At 42.8% G+C, this 24,487-nt stretch overlaps 1 protein-coding gene across 16 annotated transcripts in view; it reads left to right on the top strand.

Annotated features, from left to right (window-relative positions):
* Window positions 1-24,487, top strand: part of LOC126285003 (fructose-bisphosphate aldolase-like) — a 152,118-nt gene that overhangs the window by 76,414 nt on the left and 51,217 nt on the right. For 10 of the 16 annotated variants that reach the window (XM_049984314.1, XM_049984309.1, XM_049984313.1 and 7 more), the window contains one exon: window positions 22,713-22,914. In XM_049984314.1, coding sequence (XP_049840271.1) covers window positions 22,732-22,914 — 183 coding nt within the window. In that variant the 5' untranslated portion in view covers window positions 22,713-22,731. Of the gene's footprint in view, window positions 1-7,204; window positions 7,414-18,944; window positions 19,109-20,619; window positions 20,892-22,712; window positions 22,915-24,487 lie in introns of those variants that run through there. The other 6 variants (XM_049984312.1, XM_049984304.1, XM_049984315.1 and 3 more) reach the window with 5 other exon arrangements.

The raw sequence follows: 24,487 nt of genomic DNA, 5'->3' as shown, positions 1-24,487 counted from the left end.
GGAAGTCGATGATGCTAGTCTGGTGAAGCTGGTCTCGTAGTGGCAGGGGGCTGGGAGAAGGACTGTGAACAGCAACATGCCTCCAGAAAGCGCGCCAAATAGACTTGATGGGATTCAGGTTTGCAGTCGGGACTATTCCACGAGACTGTTTGCTATTGAAGACTTCGTCGAGACATGTGTATGACCAAAAGTTGCCCGCGTGGCAGGTGTCAAGCTATTGCCATTGGCAACGCGTAAAGGTCGTACGGAAACATCAGCGATGTTATATCTATCGTCTCTTACGACTAAGAAAGCAGGAGGACCAAGCTTAATTGTCTCGTCGTCGACGGCGAGCTCAGTAGGTCGCAAAAAACCTTGGACACGGCAGGAAATAGCACGCGTCCTGTCTGGGAACTCGACGGAAAACTGGATCTCGGTGACCGAAAGGGGAACCGACTCAAGTCGTTCTCGGTGCACTTTTGCTCCTTGTGCCCCAGCGCCCGGATGTGATGCTTTCGCGAGCTTCCCGCGTAGGTGAAGACGACACGTGGTATCTCCCGGATGATTTCGCTGAGACAAGAAACACCCGCCATCTGCTGAACTGATTCTGTAGTATAGATAAGTCGAAGACGTAGAACAAACCTCTATGTGACCGTTTATCTGTAAAGCATCCTAGGCGTACTTACAGTTATTCTACGGTTTTGACTGATTACAGTAACTGAGCATCATTGTTGCAGTCAAATAAAACAACGCGTATCTCCTGGAACGCCTGAAGCAATTTCAAGCAGACTTGGTAATTATATGACTTACGACCTGTAGGAATAAACTGTGCCGCGCTCTGAGCCGCCATGCCACGTGCTGCGCGGCCGCTCCCGCCGGAGGTTCGAGTCCTCCCTGGGTGTGTTGGCCTTAGTTCAAGTAGCGTGTAAGTCTAGGGACCGACGACCTCAGCAGTTGGGTCCCTTAGGAATTCACACACATTTTGAACACAAACTCCTCAGGTAATCCCGTAGCATCCTTAGCAATGAGGTGGGAATCTGACAGAAGCAACCATTAAAAATAATAGAGAACAACGCTAGTCGACCCCATTACTTTAGGAGTTGTTCGGCTCAGTGGTGGCAGTTCCGATACCATTTAACTGTTGGAGTGCGTTAGTGATAGGAAGGAGTTACATGTAAAACATAACTCTGGAACGCCTGGAGAAATTTCAACCAAATTTAGGAAAAATATTACTTACAGTTCGGAAAAAAAAGTGGGACTAGGGCATTCGTGGCGTTTCTAGAGGTGGGAGTGAGGTTAGGGGTGGGAAGGAGGTAATATTTCTGAACTGAATACATTTCAGTTAAACGTAGATATAAAAAGATGACTATCTTTCGCAGCCTCTCTCCACAATGTGCAAATTCCTAATGCTGCGATGCCCTTCTCTGTCACCTTTCCACCTTGTTTTACGGGGTCGGCCCATTGGTCTTGTTGCCTGGAGAGTTCCTTCAAATGGTTTCTGTTGCTTTCCATTCTAGCCACATGTCCAGCACATTGCAGTCTCCTGCTTTCTAATTTCTGGATGATAGTTGGTTGCTTCATTAACTGATAAATATCATTGTTCTTCCGAATTATCTATACACCTTTCTCCGATACAGGTCCCCGGATTTTTCTCATTACTTTTCTTTCGAAAACATTCCGTTTTTTCTCTTTCATTCTCTGTAACTGTCCAGCTTTCTGAATCGTACAGTACTACGAGGCAGATGATAGTGTTGTATATCTTCATCTTTGTGCTGATTGACAAAACTTTTCTTTTTAGTGGATTACTTAGTGAGTACAGACATCTTGACCCTGAGGCTATTTTTTCATTTATATCCATTGTTATGATATTTTTACTGTTGAAACGTGAACCAAGGTACTTAAACTGGAGAACTTTCGTGAATTTAGAATGCTGGTCAATTTCAAGTAAGGATTTGGGTTTATGACTCGACCTATGTCCATATATTCGGTTTTCTCTTGGTTAATCAAAAGCCCCATCCCCATTTTGCTGGCACTGTGACTGAGAGATCTGTACATGTCTTTCAGTTCTTCTTCATTTTCACTCAGCAACACTATATCATCTGCATAAGCCAGGAGTTTTACTTCACTGTGTTCGAATTGGGGACCATTGTATAGATAGAAATTACTCTCCCGAACCACTTTAATGCAATGTTGAAGAGGACACATTAAGGAGCGTCTCCCTGTCGTAAGCCTGTTTTAATTGGAAAGGTGGGGGTTATGGATCCTTTGAACTTCACAGCTGCCTGGGAGCCATCCATGCACTGTTGTATCATCCTAATGATTTTACACTTTCCACCTAGGAAAAATTACACTTGAGATATGACATCCCTAGCACCACAATATGAAGTACAGTACTATAAAATAATTTTTAAAAAAAAAAATGGTGGTAACATAACTCTAGTACTGTTTAAGGAGTGCTGCAGGGGAGAAGTGGTGAGATTAGAAGTAGTTCGTTTTCACTGTAAAGACAGATGACATTCATTTACCAATCCATAGTATAAGTGAATGACCGGGAACTGCCCTGTAATCATCTAGTGTCTGAATATTTTCGGTGGTCAAGTTGTTAGGATTTGCAGACCTTTTGCATCGTTTAGTGCAGTCTCCGCAGAATGTTAAACATCGGCGTTTTCGAACCCGGCAGTTACCTGCAGTCCTTCCTTGTCATGTACAGCTACATTTATACTACTTAAATCATGTTACGAAGTCTGGCTGATGGTACTTCCGATGGTACCTCGTATTTCTCCCTCTCCCCCACCCCCATCTCACCCCCATGGGTGTCCGCAGAAATTTTTCCAGAGGGGAGGGTATGACTACAAAAACTGCCATGTCTGAAATAGGATGGTTTGTTCAGTGTGGTAAAAAGGCAAGCAAATTACTTGTTTCGTAAGTAACTCACCTTACTTCTCGACAGTCTCCCTTGAAGGATATACACTTGGTCCAGTGATCCTTTAGCTTTTTCATCCCGTAGGAAAAATAAGTTCTGTCAAACTCAGCGAAATACTCGTTGACTGCAACTATCACTTCCTCATTTGATAAAATTTTTTTCACTACAAGCCAGAGTTTCAAGTCAGCGACCAGAAAGAAGTCACTTGGGGATACGTCTCGTGAATAGGGTGGATTAGGAATGAATTCAAAGACCAAATCATGCACTTGCATCATCGTTATCGCTGATGTGTGAGATTGTGCACCATACTGGTGAAAGAGCATTTTTTACATGCCAGCCTTGGTACTTCTTTTAGCCAACGTAGGTTTCGGACGATCCAACAATGAAGCATAATAGGGTCCAGTTATGGTTTTGCCTCTTTCCAAGTAATCTATGAGGCTTATTCATTGGGAATCCCAAATAACAATGTCCATCGTATTACTAGCTGACAAAATGTTCCTTGCCTTCGTCGGTGCTCTTTCGCCAGCCATTACCCATTGTCTCGACTGGCGTTTTGAATCTGGTGTGTAAAGATGGATCCAGGTTTCATCAACAGCCATAAATCGGCGCAAAGCGCCTTGCGGATTGCGATTAATCATCGCTAGACATGTGTTGATACGTTGTGGCTGATGCACTTTTGGTCGACTGTGAGCAATCGCGGCACCCACCTCGCAATTAGTTTCTCCGTGCCTGTTCTCCGTGCAGAATATTATGCACTCGCTCCGATGAGATGACTACAGTCTCAGCCATTTCACAAAATTTTATTCGGGTGCTTGCGGTACCATATCGTGGACTGTCCGTGGTTTCCTTTGTGGTAATTGCAATTGGATGGACAGACGGAGTGGGCTTCGTCTTTGGTGCTTGCGCGACCACGTTTAAATTCACTAATCCAGACATAAATTATCTTCAATGACGTTGCACAGTCCGCGTGAGCTTCATCCATTTCTGTTTTGATTTGTGCGGCATTCCAAACCCTTCAAATGGAAAATATTTAATCAGCACGAAACTCAGTTTTCTCTATTTCCAATCGCAGACAACGTACTGACCAATTCAGATGGCTGTCAACAATGAAGTATACGCTGTCATTGTTGAAATTCTTTATACGATTCTTGGAATAATCAAGCTTACCAACCATGGAGGAGCAACAAAAAATTTTCCATTCTTTCATAGAAATTTACCAGACTTATTAAGCCAACCTCAAATCAGTCTCACTTTTGAGAAATGTCATGCCACGAGAACTAATGTGTGTCGGTGACACAAAAAACTTACTATATTCCAGATAGTTGATGGTTATCCAATAAATATATGAATAAAAATTCTGTACTCCAGATTCCAGGGGTGGGGGAGTGTCCCCTATTAACCGTTGTCCCGAAGACCTTCCAGAAGACTGCAGATTTGCACGAAGATCTGCAGGGGAGTCACAAACGGTGTGGGGTCTGGCAGTTGAACTTGAACGTAAATAAAAGTAACTCAGTATGCATACACAGGAGAGGAAATACACAACTGTACAATCACATTAGTGAAAACAAATTAGTTGAAACAATAACTACCATAAAAGTCTAGAAGTCAATTAAGTTGAATTTACTTTTCTTCTGCTTCTGTCCCGCATCACCGCAGTTGGCACAGTTTTGAACGGATTTGGCATAGTTAATTTAAGGGGCGGCCGGATACCCTTCCTGTCACCACCTCGGTATCCTCTGGGACGTATTACACGTGTACATCATTGTAGTGCTATTCTTATGTAAGTAATCGGAAATTTTGTAAATGTTTTCGAATCGTGTGCTGAAGCTGAAGCTGAGACTTGGTTATCAGCACGGTATTCACGTAGCAGGATGTGGGAAATTGTGTAAAACGCACAAGGCTGGCCGGCACACCGACCCTCGCCGTTAATCCGTCGGGCAGCTTCGATCCTGAAGTAGCACAATAATACGCACAGCTGTAGGGGCGAGTAGCGACCACGTACAGCCAGTACATGGCCCAGTAACGTGAATTTGATCACCAGTTAAAGCCAGAAAACTACCTTTTGCAGGGCAAACGTGCTGCAAGCGAGTCAGTGAGATGCTGGAAGATACCGATTGGAATGTTGAGACAAGCCGCGGCCAGCTGCGCTGGCTTTCACGGCTGAGGATCCGCGGCGCGAGCAGCCCGATCGCGGTGGCCCCACAGATTCTCGAGTGGCTTTGAATCCGGGGAGTTTTGTGGCCAGGGGACTAGGGCACACGCATCCTGACGCTCGCTGGTGAACGGCAGTGGGCACGAGTGCGTCAGCTAGGCGCCCACACGCAGAACGGTCGTCGAGGAGACGCTGTTGGCTCATCTGGCGCCTTTCGCCCCTGCCATCTGGGGGCCGTGGTGCAGCACGGTGGCAAACTTACCCTTTTCGCAAATGCGTCCACCTTTGTACCGAAAGCCAATGATCATTCTCGTTTCCGTGTTACAACAAAGACTGCACTGTCTTCCGCGTCCTACCCCTCCCCCTCCCCCCGCCTTCGACACGCTGTATGCGCTGTCCACTGCCGGTGCTGCCACATGCCGTCTGAGAGTGGTTAGTGCATGTTGGCGTAGAGCGTAGGCGGTGCTCACCTAATGTGGCTGGACCGCGTAGTGGGAAAAATAGCTGCCAGACTGAGGTTCAAAGGAAGAATCTTAAGGAACGAACTCCGTCCACGAAGAAAGTGGTTACGGAACACTTGTTCCCTCTATATTTGAACATTACTCGTCAGTCTGGGACCCTTATCAGGTTAGGCCATAACACACTGACAAAAAGGAAACGACGCATCCCGAAGGAATTATCCTATTGGGATGGAAGTCTGTGGGTATGACGTACATGTACAGACAGATAAATGATTACAATTTCAGAAAAATTGGGTGGTTTATTCAAGAGAAAGAGCTTCGCAAACTGAGCAAATCAGTGATGCGTTGGTCCACATCTGGCCCTCTGCAAGCAGTTCTTCGGCTTGGCATTAAGTGATACAGTTGTTGTTGTTGTTGTTATATGGCGGGCAGCAGTCAGTTTGAAACCCTCATGTTGTCCACATACGTCTTCGTCGCTTATCGAGGCTCAGTTCGAATCGGGACTCAGCACTGAGGACATTTCTACTCCAGCCAGTGAGGTGCCGAGCGAAGACGTGGCTGGAGACGCCAAGGACAGCGATCGGTACCAGTCTGACTCTTGCCCGCCATACGGCTGGGGGTGCATTGCTTTCTATGGAAGGACACCTTTGGTTGTCATCCGCAGCACCCATACAGCGGCGATATCCTGCGCTTCGCGTTGTTGCCCTTCACGGTGAGCTGTCTTCGGCTTACATTTCGGCATGACAATACCCGCCAAACACTACATTGGCCAGCAAGGTTGCCAACTGAACTTCTGGAGCACTGTGGGCTGGGTGCTCGGACGAGCTCGGGATTTTGACCACCTAACGCGCCAATTCGACACATTTTGTCACCGTATCAGTCAGAAGGGCATCCAACAAATCTGTCAATCAATGCCAAACCGAATAACTGCATGCATAATGGCCAGAGGCGGACCAACGCATTATTGACTTGCTCAATTTGTGAAGCTCTTTCTCTCGAATAAACCACCCAGTTCTTCTGAAATTGTAATCATGTACATGTACATCTAAGCCACAGATTTCCACCCCAATAGGATAATTCCTTCGGGGTGCGTCGCCTTTTTTCTTTTTTCTTTTGTCTTTTAGTGTATTAAGAGATTGACAAGATCCAACGAAGAACGGCGCATTTGATCATGGGATCGTTGGCGCGAGAGCGTTATGGAGACGCTCAACAAACTTCAGTAACAGAAACCTGCTGAGATTCGGGAAACATTAATTCCTCCCACATACATCTAGCGAAATGATCACAACGAGAAAATTCGAAAAATTATCGAGGTTTACCGACACTCATTTTCCCCACGCGCCTTTCGCGATCGGAATAGTGAAGAGGGGTCAATTAGTGGTACGAGAAATATGCTCCGCCACTCCCCGTCAGATAGCTTGTGTAGACTAGGTGTATAATACTACTGCTAGAAGGAGAGCAAATTATTTCGCATAAGCTGTGTAGACCCTCGGTCCAGTTGCCTATCGACTGTTGAGCAATTTTAGACGACTTTCTCTTCCGCGATCGCTTATCTCCGTAGCTGCCATTTGGGCGTCGGTGCCGAAGTGTTGCAGCTCTTACGGAGCTTGCGGTAGGTAAAAGGAAAGGTGTAGGGACGTGAGGGTGGGCGGCAGCAGCCACGCGGCGCAGCCAGCCAGCCACCTGCTGTGGCGCCTTGTTTACGGCCGCGGGCGACGCTAGCGCCGGCGTGTGCCGCAGCGGCGGCGGCTGCAGGCTGCGGGCGTCGCATTGCGGCGGTCCGGCGCCCAGCCTCGCCTAGCGCGCCGAGACGCCGCGCAGAGGCAGTCGGCGGCGGCCCGGGCTGGGCGCCGGCCGCCCGCAGCGCGACGCTGACCGCCGACGCCGACGCCGCGTCAGTAAGTCGCACCAGGCGCAGTACGCTTTGCTTCGCCCATCTTCAGTCACAAATGATGGAAAAACTTCCCATTCTTATTTACTTTCGCCTCCCGAACAACTGCGAGCCTCAGCGGCGCGGAGTGACGTTTCTCTACGGTTTATTTTCACTGATATCACGATTCACGTGAACAAAATGTATATTTTTTCAGTGTAAATCTTATTTCGTACATCTATTACTGCAATCAACCCATAAATGCTTATGTTAATTTCCATTATGTTCCCATTCACTAGTGTCATGTGCGAAGCGCTGCGTTTTCGGCGCCTACTGTAGGTGTCAGTGCTAAGAATTTACATTAAATAACCTCTACAGCATGAGCTAGCGAATTGACTCTTTAGTAAACACTGCGAGAAAACTGAGCTGCCATTTGTATTAATAACTAATGACATGACCGGAATTTGCTTCTCTGCTACCAAACCCGTAGATGCCTTTTAGTACGCTGCGCTTAGCTATACAGGCAGTCCCCCGCACCCGCCCCCTCCCCCTCCCCCCCCCAAAAAAGGAAAAGACAGGTTCCATAACCAAAACAAGGAAAAAATGCAGTAAACATGGGCTTCAAAATGCATTCCGTAAGAGCTATAAGCACTAGTTAATTTTCGATACCATGAAATAAATCTCTTCTGTTATAAAACGAAAAGAAAAGAAAAAGACCCTAGTAAACATGAGCTGCAAAATGCACACCTGAAGAAGTATGAGAGCGCTTCGTCAGGAGAAGATAATGTGTTTCATACTAGCGAAGACGGACAAGTACTCGTAGCTATGAAAGTATGCATTTTAGATCCCATGTTTACTACACAATTTTTTCATGGTTTGGTCCGTACTACCTCCTCCCAAAATTTGGAAAGCAAAGAGCTTGTAGTAGAAGACATGCATTTCATAGTATCGAAGACGAACAAGTGCTCATAGTTGTAAGGGTATGTATGCATTTTAGACCTCATGTTTACTAGACTTTTTTGTTGTTTTGGTGTAAGAAACGCGTCCTTGAAGATTGTTGGTGCTTTTTCTTTTTTGGGGACATCCTGTTTGTTAGACTTAAGAGCAACACAGTTATCACTCTCCACGCACCGTTACATGTTACATTCTTGCCTGCATTAAAATTAAAAACTTTTTCTCGAAATTTACCTTTCAGTATTCCTGTTACAAAACCGTAATGGTTGTGAAACAGTAATATTAGTAATTTGAACGTTCTAGAATGTGTAAACGCGAAGCTGACTTTATGGACATTTCCATTGTAGCAGTGGACTGTGCTCGATACAGTTTGGGCAAGTTCGCGAACATCCGAGGGCTTCCTGTTTGCTTTACTGTGGAACTGCGGCGTATGTTACTGTGGATATGAGTATTAAAACGTTCACTGCTGACGAATTTAAAAATAACGCGTTAACAGCGTGGTACTTTGATGGTGTGGATCCGATACCATATGCGGTGCTATTTCTGCTTTTATGTTTTAAGCTTTAACGAAGCTCCAAATGTATCATAACGTACCATAGCGCTGTTTGCAATTACTACTTTACGTTTTTCTCATGTTACATGTCGTTTTCTTCTTCCCTACTGTTGTAAATTCGAGTTTGGAAATATTCTACTTGTTAAGCAATGCAAACTCTTATTCTATAACATTTTTTTCTTGTTTCATTATACTGAATTTTGTATTCGACGCATGGTCTAATTATGATAACGCCAGAAATTCAGAATTTATCGTATGACTGTCTACTAGGACAGCAAACATCACTGATGTGTATAGTGCGCAGCATTGATTATAACACGGTTAAGACTCTGCTATTCTTTTCTTTCGTCGTCATTCGTACATATACCGTCAATGTTTCGTTGGTTTTCCCTGTCAGATGATACCAAATTCTGCCCTATGGTATGGACACTTATTTTCCATAATAGCAGCAATTCCGGTGTAAATCACCTTGAACCGTCATCATCATCATCAGTGCTCTGCCGAAAGGCAGGTCTTCACGTGCTAACTATCCACGCTCTCCTCTCTTCTACCATCCTCTTCAGGTCCCCGTAATTTTCGTTTATGTCTCTATCATTCTGTATCTTCTCCGTCTCAATCTCCTGGAATTTCCCCAGGAGTACATGGTACGGCTCTCCATATGAAAGAGGAACCCATGCCAAATCGCCTGCAATTGATGACGTGGTAGATTGATAGTTGCGGGGTATAACTTCTAACGTCTTGCAGGGACGATTGGCTGAAGTTATTATTTCTAGATACCGCACCGGAATTACATACAGTCTTTCTTGTGTACAAAAGTTGGTCGTAGGTATACTGCACAGACAAACGTAACAGTAGATCCTATCTGAGAGGATATGTACCACTTCGTCTTTGCTGGGAAATAATTTCGATTTTTTTTGTGTGGTCTGCAAAATCTTATCATACTGATTCTCCTTTAACTTATAAATTATTTACGTAGATAGCCCTGGTCTCCGTGACAGCACTGACATCAGAGTAGCACTAACTAAACTTCAGCTCCCAGGGCAAGCTCGTGCATTGGGATAATTGTACGTAGTACAAAGAGGCTTTGCTGAACAATCGTTTAATATATATCTCCCACCCTCTTAAAAACACACACACACACACACACACACACACACACACACACACACACACACACACACAGAATGACTAGTTTCTTTCGTGAATGATTCAGTACTCGACGATACGCGTGAAAGAAAAAGGGCCAAGCCACGTGAAGTGGAGCATCAACAGGTGGATAATACTGCCCCCGTTGTAGGATTGGCGACGCGGCGCTTGGCGCTGTCGTCGACGCCGGTTTTTCTACGTTGAATCGAAGTGCACTGGGCACGTATTCTACTGTAGATGCCGTCGAACGGTTACTGGGAGCACTTAAGATTATTGCTTTCTATAACTACTTTAGTAGCTGTCGACGACGTTTAGTTCCTACTGCGATTGTTGCGTTGTCTGCAAATAATGTAGCCGAAATCGTTAGCTGGACACTGGGTGTAGCAGTTACTAGCACTTCGCCAACAATATGACATCTATTTATAGGGGGGAGACTTAGGTATCCGATAACGGTCTGCTATATCAATAGCCAGAATGTACTACAGATTGGAAAAAGAGAGAGGGAGAAGAAGAAGAAGGGAAAAAAATCCTCAGAGTTGCAGCATCATCTTGAAGTTTCAGAACGATGTGTTACTGCTGACAACCTGTGAATATTTCAACAAATTTGATTCGTTTCCCCTATAGCGTACGTATGTCTCTTTTACGAGAAACGAGTCAAGTCCTACCGCCGAATGTGACAGCTGATGCCGCAGAAGGAGAGACTGCGATGGAGAGAGCGATTGACTGCCAGTACTATTTGTGCTTTCTGACGTATTGCCTGTCACCGGTAGTCGGAAGCCACGCTTCTGCTGCCGCAGGTGACACGGAAAGCGTCCGCTGCCGAGGGCACTGCGCCGTGGCGTGGAAAATTCCGCTGCGGGGGGATGCGGCACGCGCACACGCGCGCGCGCCCACACACACACACACACACACACACACACACACACACACACTGTACAGCTATATTTCGGTCGCAATGGAGGGTGAAGCTTTGACAATGCCAGCCACTTGTGCTGGCGAAACGTAAGAAAAATCATTAGATGAACGTCGGCCGAAGAACCCGAGACAGAAGCCAATAGGCAGTTTTACAAATGAATGTTGGAGGAATTGCAAGATCCCAGACCCCTGTTGTACATCAGAAGTAATTACCATCTTCAAGAAAGGAAAACGCAGTTACTGTGAAAACTATAGTGACATCAGTCTCTGGCTACAGACTATTCCCAAAGACAGCCAATAACCGTGTGGAGAAAGTCATAGAAGCTGTTATTTCAGAGGAATAAAATGGATTTAGATCTGGTCGTTCGTGCACGGACGATGTTTCTGTATTTAAGAACATTATTGAAAAAGACAGAGAATTTAATCTAGATGCCTATATGGCCTTAATCGACATTGCTAGCCCATGGGAGGTCAGATCCAAATGTCGGTATCCTTATCACCTAATAGCGGTAGCGAAAGTCTTTATAAACATACACGCATTGTTATAAAAACAGGTAGGAAACAATTACAAGAAATAGCTATTAATGGGAGGTTAAGACACAGTGAGGACTATCGCCTATTCTTTTTAATATTTACGTTTTCATCCTTCCTAAATAAAAATCGACTACTACGGTCGCAGGTTCGAATCCTGCCTCGGGTATGGATGTGTGTGATGTCCTTAGGTTAGTTAGGTTTAACTAGTTCTAAGTTCTAGGAGATTAATGACCACAACAGTTGAGTCCCATAGTGCTCAGAGGCATTTGAACCATTTTTAAATAAAAATCGAAAGTAAACAAAAGAATTAAGTTAGCCATAATTCGCTATCTCCAAAGATCAGTACACAAGTTGAACGACACATATCAGCAATAAAATATAAAAGTCAGATCAAAAATTGTTTTAGATACTTCAGTTAAAGAACAAACTTCTCGAATCTTGTACTTCAGCTGTGATGTACGTTATGATTTTGATTTCGATATTGAAAATAGAAGACAAATTCACAACTGTCTGTACCATTAGCGGAACATTTGTCTATGAAGTACAAAAAGAGACCACCATGAAATGGGTTACCACAAAAATAAGAAAATAAAATTCAAACAGAAGAGAATACGCTCCTTAGGAAGATGAAGGGCTGTACAGGAAGAGACATGATTCGAAACGAAAATGCTAGATCAGATTATATATTTGCATCATGATCGAAGAAATTAAAAAAATATCGTGAAAATTGGAGACAGCACCCCATGTGAATACCGGATCAGAGAGTTCCCCCATCATATCCAGAGACACAAGCAGATTTGGAAAAAGATATTGGAAGGCCTCAGAAAAGATGGAAATGATTGTGTTTTTGAGTTCAAATAGGCAATAGCCTATGTTGTTGTTGTTGTCTTCAGTCCTGAGACTGGTTTGATGCAGCTCTCCATGCTACTCTATCCTGTGCAAGCTTCTTCATCTCCCAGTACCTACTGCAACCTACATCCTTCCATATCTGTTTAGTGTATTCATCTCTTGGTCTCCCTCTACGATTTTTACCCTCCACGCTGCCTTCCAATACTAAATTGGTGATCCCTTAGTGTTTCAGAATATGTCCTACCAAGCAATCCCTTCTTCTAGTCAAGTTGTGCCACAAACTAATCCTATTCAATACTACCTCATTAGTTATGTGATCTACCCATCTAATCTTCAGCATTCTTCTGTAGCACCACATTTCGAAAGCTTCTATTCTCTTCTTGTCCAAACTATTTATCGTCCATGTTTCACTTCCATACATGACTACACTCCACACATACTTTCAGTAATGACTTCCTGACACTTAAATCTGTACTCGATGTTAACAAATTTCTCTTCTTCAGAAACACTTTCCTTATATCCTCTCTACTTCGACCATTATCAGTTATTATGCTCCCCAAATAGCAAAACTCCTTCACTACTTTAAGTGTCTCACTTCCTAATCTGATTCCCTCAGCATCACCCGACTTAATTCGACTACATTCCACTATCCTCGTTTTGCTTTTGTTGTTGTTCATCTTATGTCCTCTTTTCAAGACACTGTCCATTCCATTCAACTGCTCTTCCAGGTCCTTTACTGTCTCTGACAGAATTACAATGTCATCGGCTAACCTCACAGATTTTATTTCTTCTCCGTGGATTTTAATACCTACTCCGAATTTCCGAAAGAAAAATGATGATCATGAAGAAGTAGCTTGTAACAATCAATAATCTGAAAGAAATAATTTACGAGCGTATGAAGCTTCAGATGATTGGTGATGTGAAGAAATACTGCGTTAATTCAGTGATGTGTTGCCATGAAGATGCGACTTGGAAGAAAATCCTGGTGACTTTCAGTTTAACCACTAAGTTGAAACTGTGATGTGTCCAATGACACACGTATGGGCATTCCTTGCGGACTGCGTAGCAGATGTCTGTTTGCTTGCTTATTGAGGTCTTCGATTGCGGAACATGTATTAGTGGATCTTTGGGATTGGGAGCCCAATTTTACGATCGTCTGTGTTCAACTGGCTTAATGAGTCGACTGTAGGGATTTAGGCAAAAATAAAGTCGTTATTTAGCCCCATTCTGGAAAGCTCCGCTTATTCAAGGCACCATTTCTGTTTGTGGTTGTTTCATCCTTTATTAATATCGCACCTGCACGCAGGTTGTTGAAGGACATTTCATGTTATGCGAGACTTTTGTTGCGGCCGGTCAAATTTACATTGGGAACCACGTGATGTGGACCAGAGACAAAACGCTTGGATCACGACTCAAGTTTAAGTCCCACATTATGTGGTTTTTTTTTTTTTTTGCTAGAAATTGGAGAGTAGTGTGAAGTCTCTTTCAGTAAAGCAACTGCAGTTCCACCCATTTTCCTTCACGAAGCCGAACGAGTGTTCCGTCCCTAACAATAACTAAATTGTCTTGGCGTTGAATGAAACCAAACACTTATACTGACTGATTAACCTGAGTTGGGATATTACTTACTTTCTCAGAAAATAAAGAAATTGTAATCAGAATATTGTCCAGCGCAGAAATATATCTTAAAGTTGTTTATGTAAGTAAAAAACTAAATGTTCATTTTCGACTATTATTTACTTGCCTTAAAAACAGCCTAAGATTCTATGCCACCTGTAAAATTTTGACTTTAAGGTTTGGGACATCCTGCGTAAGCAAACAAACAATTAAGCTTCAGTGGTGTTTCTGTCCTAGAGAAGTGAAGCTGACCAAAAGTGTGTTCAGTGAGGAGGAGTTAGTTTGGCCAGACTTGACAGATGCGTAGAGATGGTTCCATCCACAATAATTCAAAAGTTGATCCTAGGGTAATTCTCTTTCTTTGTCCGCTGTAGAAAGCGCTGTAGTTAGTGATAAGGCTTCCAACGGCAGAAAATGTCTCTTACCTTCTAGAAGTGGTCGATAATAAGACTGTTCATTGTTCCCTTATCCGATGTTTTGCAAACAATGTCGCTGGTCTGTGTGAGTTACTGTTTCGTGTACATAACCCATACATATTAATGGCCGCTGATTGCGCAGCAACGTTCTATATTTATTCAGAAAGAAATGATGTGATGGGAAGTAAGAGCGAGTGGCCCTACCTTGCCGCTGTCTGCTACTAATAATTTCTCACTCTCTTCTTCTTCCTAGTCTCTATCGTGTACTTTCGCGGGGTAATTTGTGTACCCCCACCTGCCTGCGTCTGCTGTTAGCCAATGTGAAAATGCGCAAACTCTTTCTAAATGTTCGCGAATCGTGCAACTCAAGCGGTACGTTGGCACCAGCCCGGTATTTACCTAGTCGGATGTTGGAAAACCACGTCAGAGGTGGCCAGTCCCTGTCCGCCGGGCGAATTCGATTCCGGAAGCTGCATCTAACGTGCACGGCTTATGATTTCTCACTAATTATCGCAAAAAAGATAATCTTGAGGACGTAAAACATCAAAAATTTTGTTTATCGATCGTAGGCTCAATTCTTCTATATCTTCCTATTTTGTGAAAATCGCCTTATTTCAATTAAAATAACAGCATTTCTACAATCACAGTAATATCGTGATTTCGCAAGGCGCCCATATCGCCTTACGTTCTCTCTCAAATTACTTCTCGTCTTCCAACGTGTTTATCATAGATTCTAGGTTTTCAGCAAACGGTTAAAGCAGTCCGTTTGGGTTGTTGTTTTGCAGCTCTCCATGCTACTCTATCCTGTGCAAGCTTCTTCATCTCCCAGTACTTACTGCAACCTACATCCTTCTGAATCTGCTTGTGTATTCATCTCTTGGTCTCCCTCTACGATTTTTACCCTCCACGCTGCCCTCCAATGCTAAATTTGTGATCCCTTGATGCCTCAAAACATGTCTTACCCACCGATCCCTTCTTTTTGTCAAGTTGTGCCACAAACTCCTCCCCAATTCTATTCAATACCTCCTCATTAGTTATGTGATCTACCCATCTAATCTTCAGCATTCTTATGTAGCACCACATTTCGAAAGCTTCTATTCTCTTCTTGTCCAAACTAGTTATCGTCCATGTTTCACTTCCATACATGGCTACACTCCATACAAATACTTTCAGAAACGTCTTCCTGACACTTAAATCTGCACTCGATGTTAACAAATTTCTCTTCTTCAGAAACGCTTTCCTTGCCATTGCCAGTCTAAATTTTATATCCTCTCTACTTCGACCATCATCAATTAGTTTGCTCCCCAAATAGGAAAACTCCTTTACAACTTTGTGTCTCATTTCCTAATCTAATAACCTCAGCATCACCCGACTTAATTCGACTACATTCCATTATCCTCGTTTTGCTTTTGTTGATGTTCATCTTATACCCTCCTTTCAAGGCACTATCTATTCCGTTCAGATGCTCTTCCAGGTTCTTTGCTGTCTCTGACAGAATTACAATGTCATCGGCGAACCTCAAGGTTATTTCTTCTCCATGGATTTTTCTACTGTTCCCTTTTACTGCTTGCTCAATATACAGATTGAATAACATTGGGGACAGGCTACAACCCTGTCTCACTCCCTTCCCAACCGCTGCTTCCCTTTCGTGCCCCTCGACTCTTATAACTGCCATCTGGTTTCTGTACAAATTGTAAATAGTCTTTCGCTCCTTGTATTTTACCCCTGCCACCTTCAGAATTTGAAAGAGAGTATTCCAGTCAACATTGTCAAAAGCTTTCTCCAAGTCTACAAATGCTAGAAACGTAGGTTTGCCTTTCCTTAATCTTTCTTCTTAGATAAGTCGTAAGGTCAGTATTGCCTCACGTGTTCCAACATTTCGGCGGAATCCAAACTGATCTTCCCCGAGGTCGGCTTCTACTAGTTTCTCCATTCGTCTGTAAAGAATTCGCGTTAGTATTTTCCAGCTGTGACTTATTAAACTGATAGTTCGGTAATTTTCACATATGTCAACACCTGCTTTCTTTGCGATTGGAATTATTATATTCTTCTTGAAGTCTGAGGGTATTTCGCCTGTCTCATACATATTGCTCACCAGATGGTGGTGTTTTGTCAGGCTGTCAGTAGTTCTAATGGAATGTTGTCTACTCCGGGGGCCTTGTTTCGACTCAGGTCTTTCAGTCAAACTCTTCCCGCAGTATGTATCTCCCATTTCATCTTCATCTGCATCCTCTTCCATTTCCAGAACATTGTCCTCAAGTACATCGCCCTTGTATAAACCCTCTAATATACTCCTTCCACCTTTCCGCCTTCCCTTCTTTGCTTAGAACTGGGTTTCCATCTGAGCTCTTGATGTTCATACAAGTGGTTCTCTTATCTCCAAAGGTCTCTTTAATTTTCCTGTAGGCAGTATCTATCTTACCCCTAGTGAGATAAGCTTCTACATCCTTACATTTGTCCTCTAGCCATTTTGCACTTCCTGCCGATCTCATTTTTGAGACGTTTCTATTCCTGTTTGCTTGCTTCATTTACTGCATTTTTTCTCCTTTCATCAATTAAATTCAATATTTCTTCTGTTACCCACGGATTTCTATTAGCCCTCGTCTTTTTACCTACTTGATCCTCTGCTGCCTTCATTACTTCATCCCTCAGAGCTACCCATTCTTCTTCTACTTTTTCTCTTTCCTTCATTCCTGTCAATTGTTCCCTTATGCTCTCCCTGAAACTCTCTACAACCCCTGGTTCTTTCAGTTTATCCAGGTCCTTTTTGTAGTTTCTTCAGTTTTAATCTACAGTTCATAACCAATAGATTGTGGTCAGAGTCAACATCTGCCCCTGGAAATATCTTACAATTTAAAACCTCATTCCTAAATCTCTGTCTTACCATTATATAATCTGATACCTTTTAGTATCTCCAGGATTCTTCCATGTATACAATTTTCTTTTATGATTCTTGAACCAAGTATTAGCTATGATTAGGTTATGCTCTGTGCAAAATTCTACCAGAAGGCTTCCTCATTAGTTTCTTCCCCCAAATCCATATTTACCTACCATGTTTCCTTCTCTCCCTTTTCCTACTGACGAATTCCAGTCACCCATGACTATTAAATTTTCGTCACCCTTCACTACCTGAATAATTTGTTTTATCTCATCATACATTTCCTCGATTTCTTCATCTGCAGAGCTAGTTGGCATATAAACTTGCACTACTGTAGTAGGCGTAGGCTTTGTGTCTATCTTGGCCACAATAATGCGTTCACTATGCTGTTTGTAGTAGCTTACCCGCAATCCTATTTTTTTATTCATTATTAAACCTACTCCTGCATTACCCCTATTTGATTTTGTATTTATAACCCTGTATTCACCTGACCGTAGGTCTTGTTCCTCCTGCCACCGAACTTCACTAGTTCCCACTATATCTAACTTTAACCTATCCATTTCCCTTTTTTAAATTTTCTAACCTACCTGCCCGATTAAGAGATCTGACATTCCACGCTCCGATCCGTAGAACGCCAGTTTTCGTTCTCCTGGTAACGACATCCTCTTGAGTAGTCCCCGCCCGGAGATCCGAATGGGGGACTATTTTACCTCCGGGATATTTTACCCAAGAGGACGACATCATCATTTAATCATACAGTAAAGCTGCTTGCTCTGGGGAAAAATTACGGCTGTAGTTTCCCCTTGCTTTCAGCCGTTCGCAGTACCAGCACAGCAAGGCGATTTTGGTTAGTGTTAAAAGGCCAGATCAATCATTCAGACTGTTGCCCCTGCAACTACTGAAAAGGCTGCTGCCCCTCTTCAGGAACTACATGTTTGTTGTATCAAACTGTTTACCTGCCGTAATTGTTGATAGTGTAACGTGCAGCATTTCCTTAAAACCGAAACGACCTTGTGACAACGTCTTCTCTTAGTTAACTTCTCGGGTTGTTTTTTAAAAACAAAATTGTTCTGAGCACTATGGGACTTAACATCTGAGGTCATCAGTCCCCTAGAACGTAGAACTACTTAAACCTAACTAACCTAAGTACATCACACACATCCATGCCCGAGGCAGGATTCGGACCTGCGACCGTAGCGGTTCTGTCAAAGAAAATAGTTTTCTCTGAGTTCTTGCATATCCAATGTACAGTCTTGCATCTTGGCTCCGAATGAATGTTTTCCTCAGAATCTGTCGTCCCATTTTGCCGATGACGTTGATGGTTAATGATGTCTCAACAAGGTCGAGTACTTCTGTCTGGTATGGCGAAGTTGGGATTTCTTGTTCCACTTGAAATGTTTTCCCTGTGTGACGCATCTCGTCAGGGATCCCAATCGGCGTATTTGCTATCGTTGTATTGAATTTTCTCGAAGAGATTTGGAGGCTAGTTTTCATAGCCTTCTCATGAATGTGCTATGTGGTGTGTCTGACTTCAGCGGTAGTCCTTAGTAATTACGCTACGTCATGAGCTATGGCGACACATTTTATATCGATTCGTTTAATTGTTCGCTCCCTCATTTCCTTATTTATCTATTCATCTTCCACTTTTCTATCGCTTAAAATTACATCTAATAAATGTGGATGATTTTCCAGCCGCACTGCTGATGTCCGTTGATTCACAGTGGTGATCAGAGTATGGAAGCGTTGTGGATGATGTTTTTAGCTTGACATTTGGCAGTCAAAATACTGTTCGCGTGGCCGGCCGAAGTGGCCGAGCGGTTCTAGGCGCTTCAGTCTGGAACCTCGACCGCTACGGTTGCAGGTTCGTATCCTGCCTCGGGCATGAATGTGTGTGATGTCTTTAAGTTAGGTTTAAGTAGTTCTAAGTTCTACGGGACTGATGGCCTCAGATCTTAAATTCCACAGTGCTCAGAGCCATTTGAACAATTTGAACTTTTCGCGTATTGCAGGATTCCAACGGCGCTGTTTCCGCGTGGACATAGTCCTTTTTGAAATGGATTTTCTTTCGGTTTTCACTGTTTATTGCAGATACCAAACTGCATCATGTAACTTACGTTTCTTAAGATTGCTTTCCGAACTGAAAGCAATGGAGCGAACAGGAGTGAAGCAATGGTGAAGTGGGCTGCCACAGGTGCCATGGGGGCAGATGAGGTCGTCCCGTACCAGAAGCTGAGTGCACATACCGTACTAAGCAATCACCGATCACGGCACCTCTATGGGTCCAGAAACTAGTGCACTGCAGGCATTATTGTGCATCGCAAGCGAGCAGTAACCGACCCCTACGAGCACATAGACTTCCCAAATCACTCTAAAAGATCATCGATTATTTCCATCCCTCACAGCACTGAGGTGTCAGAAATGAGGAGAGCGCTCCAGTTCTGTCGACCGAAAAATCTCTGGGAAGTCTGAGTTTCCTATTGGTCACGTGGAAACGTATTTGTGATGATCAGGCACCCAATATCCTGGTTTCTTGCTATCGTATCTGTCTTGTTAATAAAGTCTTCGCTTTCTGTCGTAAGGTACCTCGGCACACTGCTCGTTGGAATGTTCTGTAAAATTTCTCGCCTCAAGACACTCATTGAAAGCTCTCTCTCTTTTCTTCCAGTTCAAATTCTCTGCGATCTGAAGTTTATTGTACAGATCTGTGCTTGATATGGCTCAATGCCTTACTGCCTTTACGTTTTATAAGAATACCTTGAAGGTTACTGTGTTCAAAAACGCCGTACATCCTGGTTCATGGAAACGTTACTGTTACTCTTAACGTTGCAATGCGGCGTATTTCTTGCGTCATGTGTATCATCAGATTAACGTGGCCAAGAAGAGGTATGGATACTGCATAGCTTTTATATGAACAGGCAAACACTTACCGAAGTCCAACTACTGATATGTGGACTTTGGTTATCAAGAGATTTTGAGATGTTTTCGTGAGTCTACAAGGAAAATTTTACCCCACCAATGCATTTTACCAGCACTTAACTAAATTCAACGTGCGCTGTACACTGCGTAGAACATTTCCCATCAGTCTGTTTCGGTTTCAGGTGTCCCTTTTTTCCGCACGATGAAATTGACGAAGCTCGACAAGCCTTAAAAGTGTGCTGTTTTACCATTCCGGATGTGTGATGTGTTTAAAATTTAGTTAATTTAAGCACGATTTATGGCTCCTGCTTGACGCTGCCTTCGGTTAAGAGGTAAAAGTGTCTTTACATGTTGCAGATGTGACGTAGACGTTGCGTCAGATACAGACACTGTACAGTGTACAGCCATCGTCTCCTCTCTCTCCTCCCCCTCCCCTCCCAAGACCTCCGTTATTTCAGCTGGATGTGGCGTGGCGCGCGTCCTGTTGCGTGATTGGCTTTGGCGCTTGAGTGAAGTGTGACCTGTGTGTCCCACCTTGCAGCAGCCAGCTGGTTCACGTGACTATCAGCACGAAACACCGAGTGTGAACTTGCGAAATCGCTTCTCAGTAAACGGCGGCGGCGGGCGGGGGGCTTCGTGGCTCTGCAGACGAAGTAGTTGTCGAACTCTGTAGTAGTATCCGTCGCATTCCCCCCGTGGAATCATCGGCGCTTTCATTTTGCCTAAAGGTACGCCTCTCAACAACAAAACAAGTACTATGTGAGAAGATTGTATTTAATTTTGCTTTTATTTTGCTATCAAATTATAGCGAACAGTTACCGCTCGTTGTTTAGCACTGGGTAATATTGCTCGGCGAATTGTACCTTACTGCTTTGTGTTACGCCCCCTAGTGAATAAATTTTAATAACATGTGGGCACTGTGGATGGCCCAGGTATGATGGTAACCCAGTAATTAAAATTATTTCTGGTGTGTTAAGGCAATTAGAACCGAGAAAAAATAAGAATTCAGACTTTTATTAGAAAGTCGTTTTTTGTGACAGTTACCATGTTGTGATAAGTAACATTGCATATGTTTAAGGTTTCTTTAACAAAGATATTCGCAGATCAGCTGATGTAGCACCTCAGATTGTTAATGTCAGTGAACTGAAGGTGAATGCTGGATTAGAATAATCGTAATTTGATAGCTACTAATGAATAGAGGTAATTACAAATTTTTAACTGTCATTCAGAAGCCTACACTGAAAATGAAAGGATGGTGATGTGCTTTTTATTTGGGTACTGTGTATTGTAGGTAAATTGAAGAAAAAAATTTTCTCTCAGCTGTCCATGTCAGATAGACCATAAGCTGTGTTGACTGGTAAAATGAAAGATTCCTAATAACGTATCTACGATATAACCTTGTGAGGAGATGAAGACAGTAGCATTTCATAAACAGATCAGAAATGGAGCATTATCTCACTGGGCAACAGTGGAGGAAGGAATTGGAGATAACTTAATGGAAGGAACAGTTTTGTTGTGCCACCCCACTCGGTGTTACCATGATTTAATTAAGTCTCGTAGTTGGCTCGGGTCACGTTGTTTGGTACTTTCCGGAAAGCATTGTAGTAGTTCACAGAATAGCATTGAGAAGCACTTACAGTGAAATTCTGAGCATTTTATGTACAAAATTTTAGAGTGAGCTGTGCCGTCATCTGTATTGCAGTTACCAATTGTTTGTCACACAATTATAATGAATAAAGTGACACTATTACTCACAAATGTCATGCTGATGGATTTTAAACATGAACTGCAGTGCAACAGTTGCATCAGGTGCAACTGAGTAGAAATGAATACCAGACACATCTCTCTCTAGTAACCAATAATGTAAGGAAGTGCTTTAGGACATCTTTTTAATAGCCAGTATTAGTGGAATCCAACATTAATTTGCCAACTGATTGTGGCATGATTACACAGTAGGCTCAGGAATAAGATTATTTCCACTCAGTACTGATGAGATGCATGACCATCTGAGCATTTAGTCCAAGGAGATAAAACACTGTTTGGTATTAAGGCACCAGATGGCACAATTCTTGTAGCTACAATTTTATTATTTGGTGGTGGTGGTGGTTGTTGTTGTTGTTGTTGTTGTTGTTGTTGTTGTAGACATAGTTGTGGTTGTGGCAGCAGATGTGGATGATGTCAATTCAATTATCACTATAACTATAAAATCATTAATCGTGTTAAATATATCCAAGAAATTAAAATATGTTCAGATGCATTTGGGGTGGGGAGGGGAGGGAGGGAGGGAGGGGCAAGTGTGACACATTCCCCAGTAAAGCATACTATCCTACATTAAGTTATTGTGGTCTGGAATATAACACATTGATGCTGTATGTGATATGCAGCACCATTACTATACATCCAGATGTGCACTGCAAAGGCAGAAACCTTCACTTCCTTAGTAGTTATTTGATTATAACTTAGTGTACTAAACTTCTGTATGATCATGTAAACTGAGATTGTGTGTTCTTTAATGGGAGAGTAAACTAGGACTGAAATTTTTGTTTCAGTGTGTGATCCCCATTCAACATGACAACCTACTTCAACTACCCACCACCTGAACTGCAGCAGGAACTGCGTCAGATTGCACAGGCCATAGTGGCACCTGGGAAAGGTATCTTAGCTGCTGATGAGTCCACTTCTACCATAGGCAAGAGATTTTCAGAAATTGGTGTTGAGAACACTGAAGAAAACAGACGTCTTTATAGGCAGGTAAGTCCTTGTAAAGAGGAGAATGTGATTACAGTTTTGTTACTTTTAGGATTTACATTAAGTCGCTTTACATTTGGTTCCTGTAATATAATTCTTATTGCACACTTTGGATTACCTGGAACAACAGATGTCCTTTTTTAAGATCAGTTTTAGCTGCAATCATTTTCAAGACCTCTAAGTAAAATTTCATGACAGATTGTCCAAACCAGCAATGCATAGAATGTTAGTCACATTGAATATCACACACTGAGAACTCTGTAGTTTTCTTCTGCAGGAAACTTCAATCAGGTGTACTACTGCAACTGTTAATGTGAGAGGCAGATTTCTTCCATTCAGCAGCCAGAGGTTCCCTTCATTATGTGCAAAGTGTAACTGTTGTGTACACATTTCTGCAGTCGTCACCAAACCTCTGAAATACCTTCAACATTTATGAGGCCAGACAAATGTTTCAATAAGTGGTTTACTTCTGTTTTGTTAGGCACACATTTTACAGTAATGTTACATTGGTTATGGTGTTAATCATTGCTCATTTGTCATCTTTTTGGTACATACAGGACAAAAGTTTCCAAAAATAGTTTGTAGCAGTCCATACAGGTAAGAGAAGAGCTGTCTGCATTCACAAGTCCTTACCCGGCTACATCTGCAAGTATTTGATCCACATCATCCCATAAAGTATGCCATGGCATTGGTGATAGACGTGTGCCCGGCTTGGGTTTTTATCTGTCGAGTCTGCACTCAGCTTAAGTTTCTGCTGTAAATTATCGGATAGACATATTTCATTGTCAGTCACGCCAAATTTAATTTAATAAGAAAGCTACAAAAAAATTTTGGTCCGTGTTTATGTTCCAGGCCATTTACAAAAAAAAGTTCTGTGCCCATCTAACAACCTCTTGTGAAATAAGTAAAATTATTAAATCTCTGAAAAATAAATGTTCTGTTGGAGTAGGTGACATCTCTAATAAGATATTAAAACAATGTGGAGCAGTTACAGCTGATATTCTGAGTCACATATGTAATGCATCACTAGCTCAAGGTATTTTCCCAGGCAGGTTAAAATATGCCATTGTCAGGACGACACCACAGATGTCAATAATTATCGACCAGTATCCTCGCTTACAGCATTCTCAAACATCTTCTAGAAAGTAATGTACTCGAGTGGTTAGCCATCTCAACAGTAATGGGATACTTAGTAAATCACCGTTCGGATTTCAAAAATGCTGTTCCATTGAGACAGCAATATACAGTTTCAATGCCCACATAAGAGTCTTTAAATAGTAAAATATCACCAGTAGGAATTTTCTGTGACTTGTCCAAAGAATTTGATTGTGAGAGCCATGACATTATGTTAGAGAAATTACAATTCTATGGCATAAATGGAATAGCATATGAGTGGTTTAAGTCATACCTACAGAACAGGAAGCAAAAAGTTTTCTTATATGGGTCAAGTGATTTAAATAAGTTTGCCACTTCATCTAACGGGGGTGAAATTACATTAGGTGCCCACAGGGTTGTTCTTGATATATGTGAACGACCTCCATTCCTATCTGAAACAGGAAGCTGAACTGACACTATT

The sequence above is a fragment of the Schistocerca gregaria genome, chromosome 8, assembly GCF_023897955.1.
Source record: "Schistocerca gregaria isolate iqSchGreg1 chromosome 8, iqSchGreg1.2, whole genome shotgun sequence".
Taxonomy (NCBI): Eukaryota; Metazoa; Arthropoda; class Insecta; order Orthoptera; family Acrididae; genus Schistocerca; species Schistocerca gregaria.
Note: the sequence above shows the minus strand (reverse complement) of the source record. Positions and strands in the feature narration are given on the sequence as shown.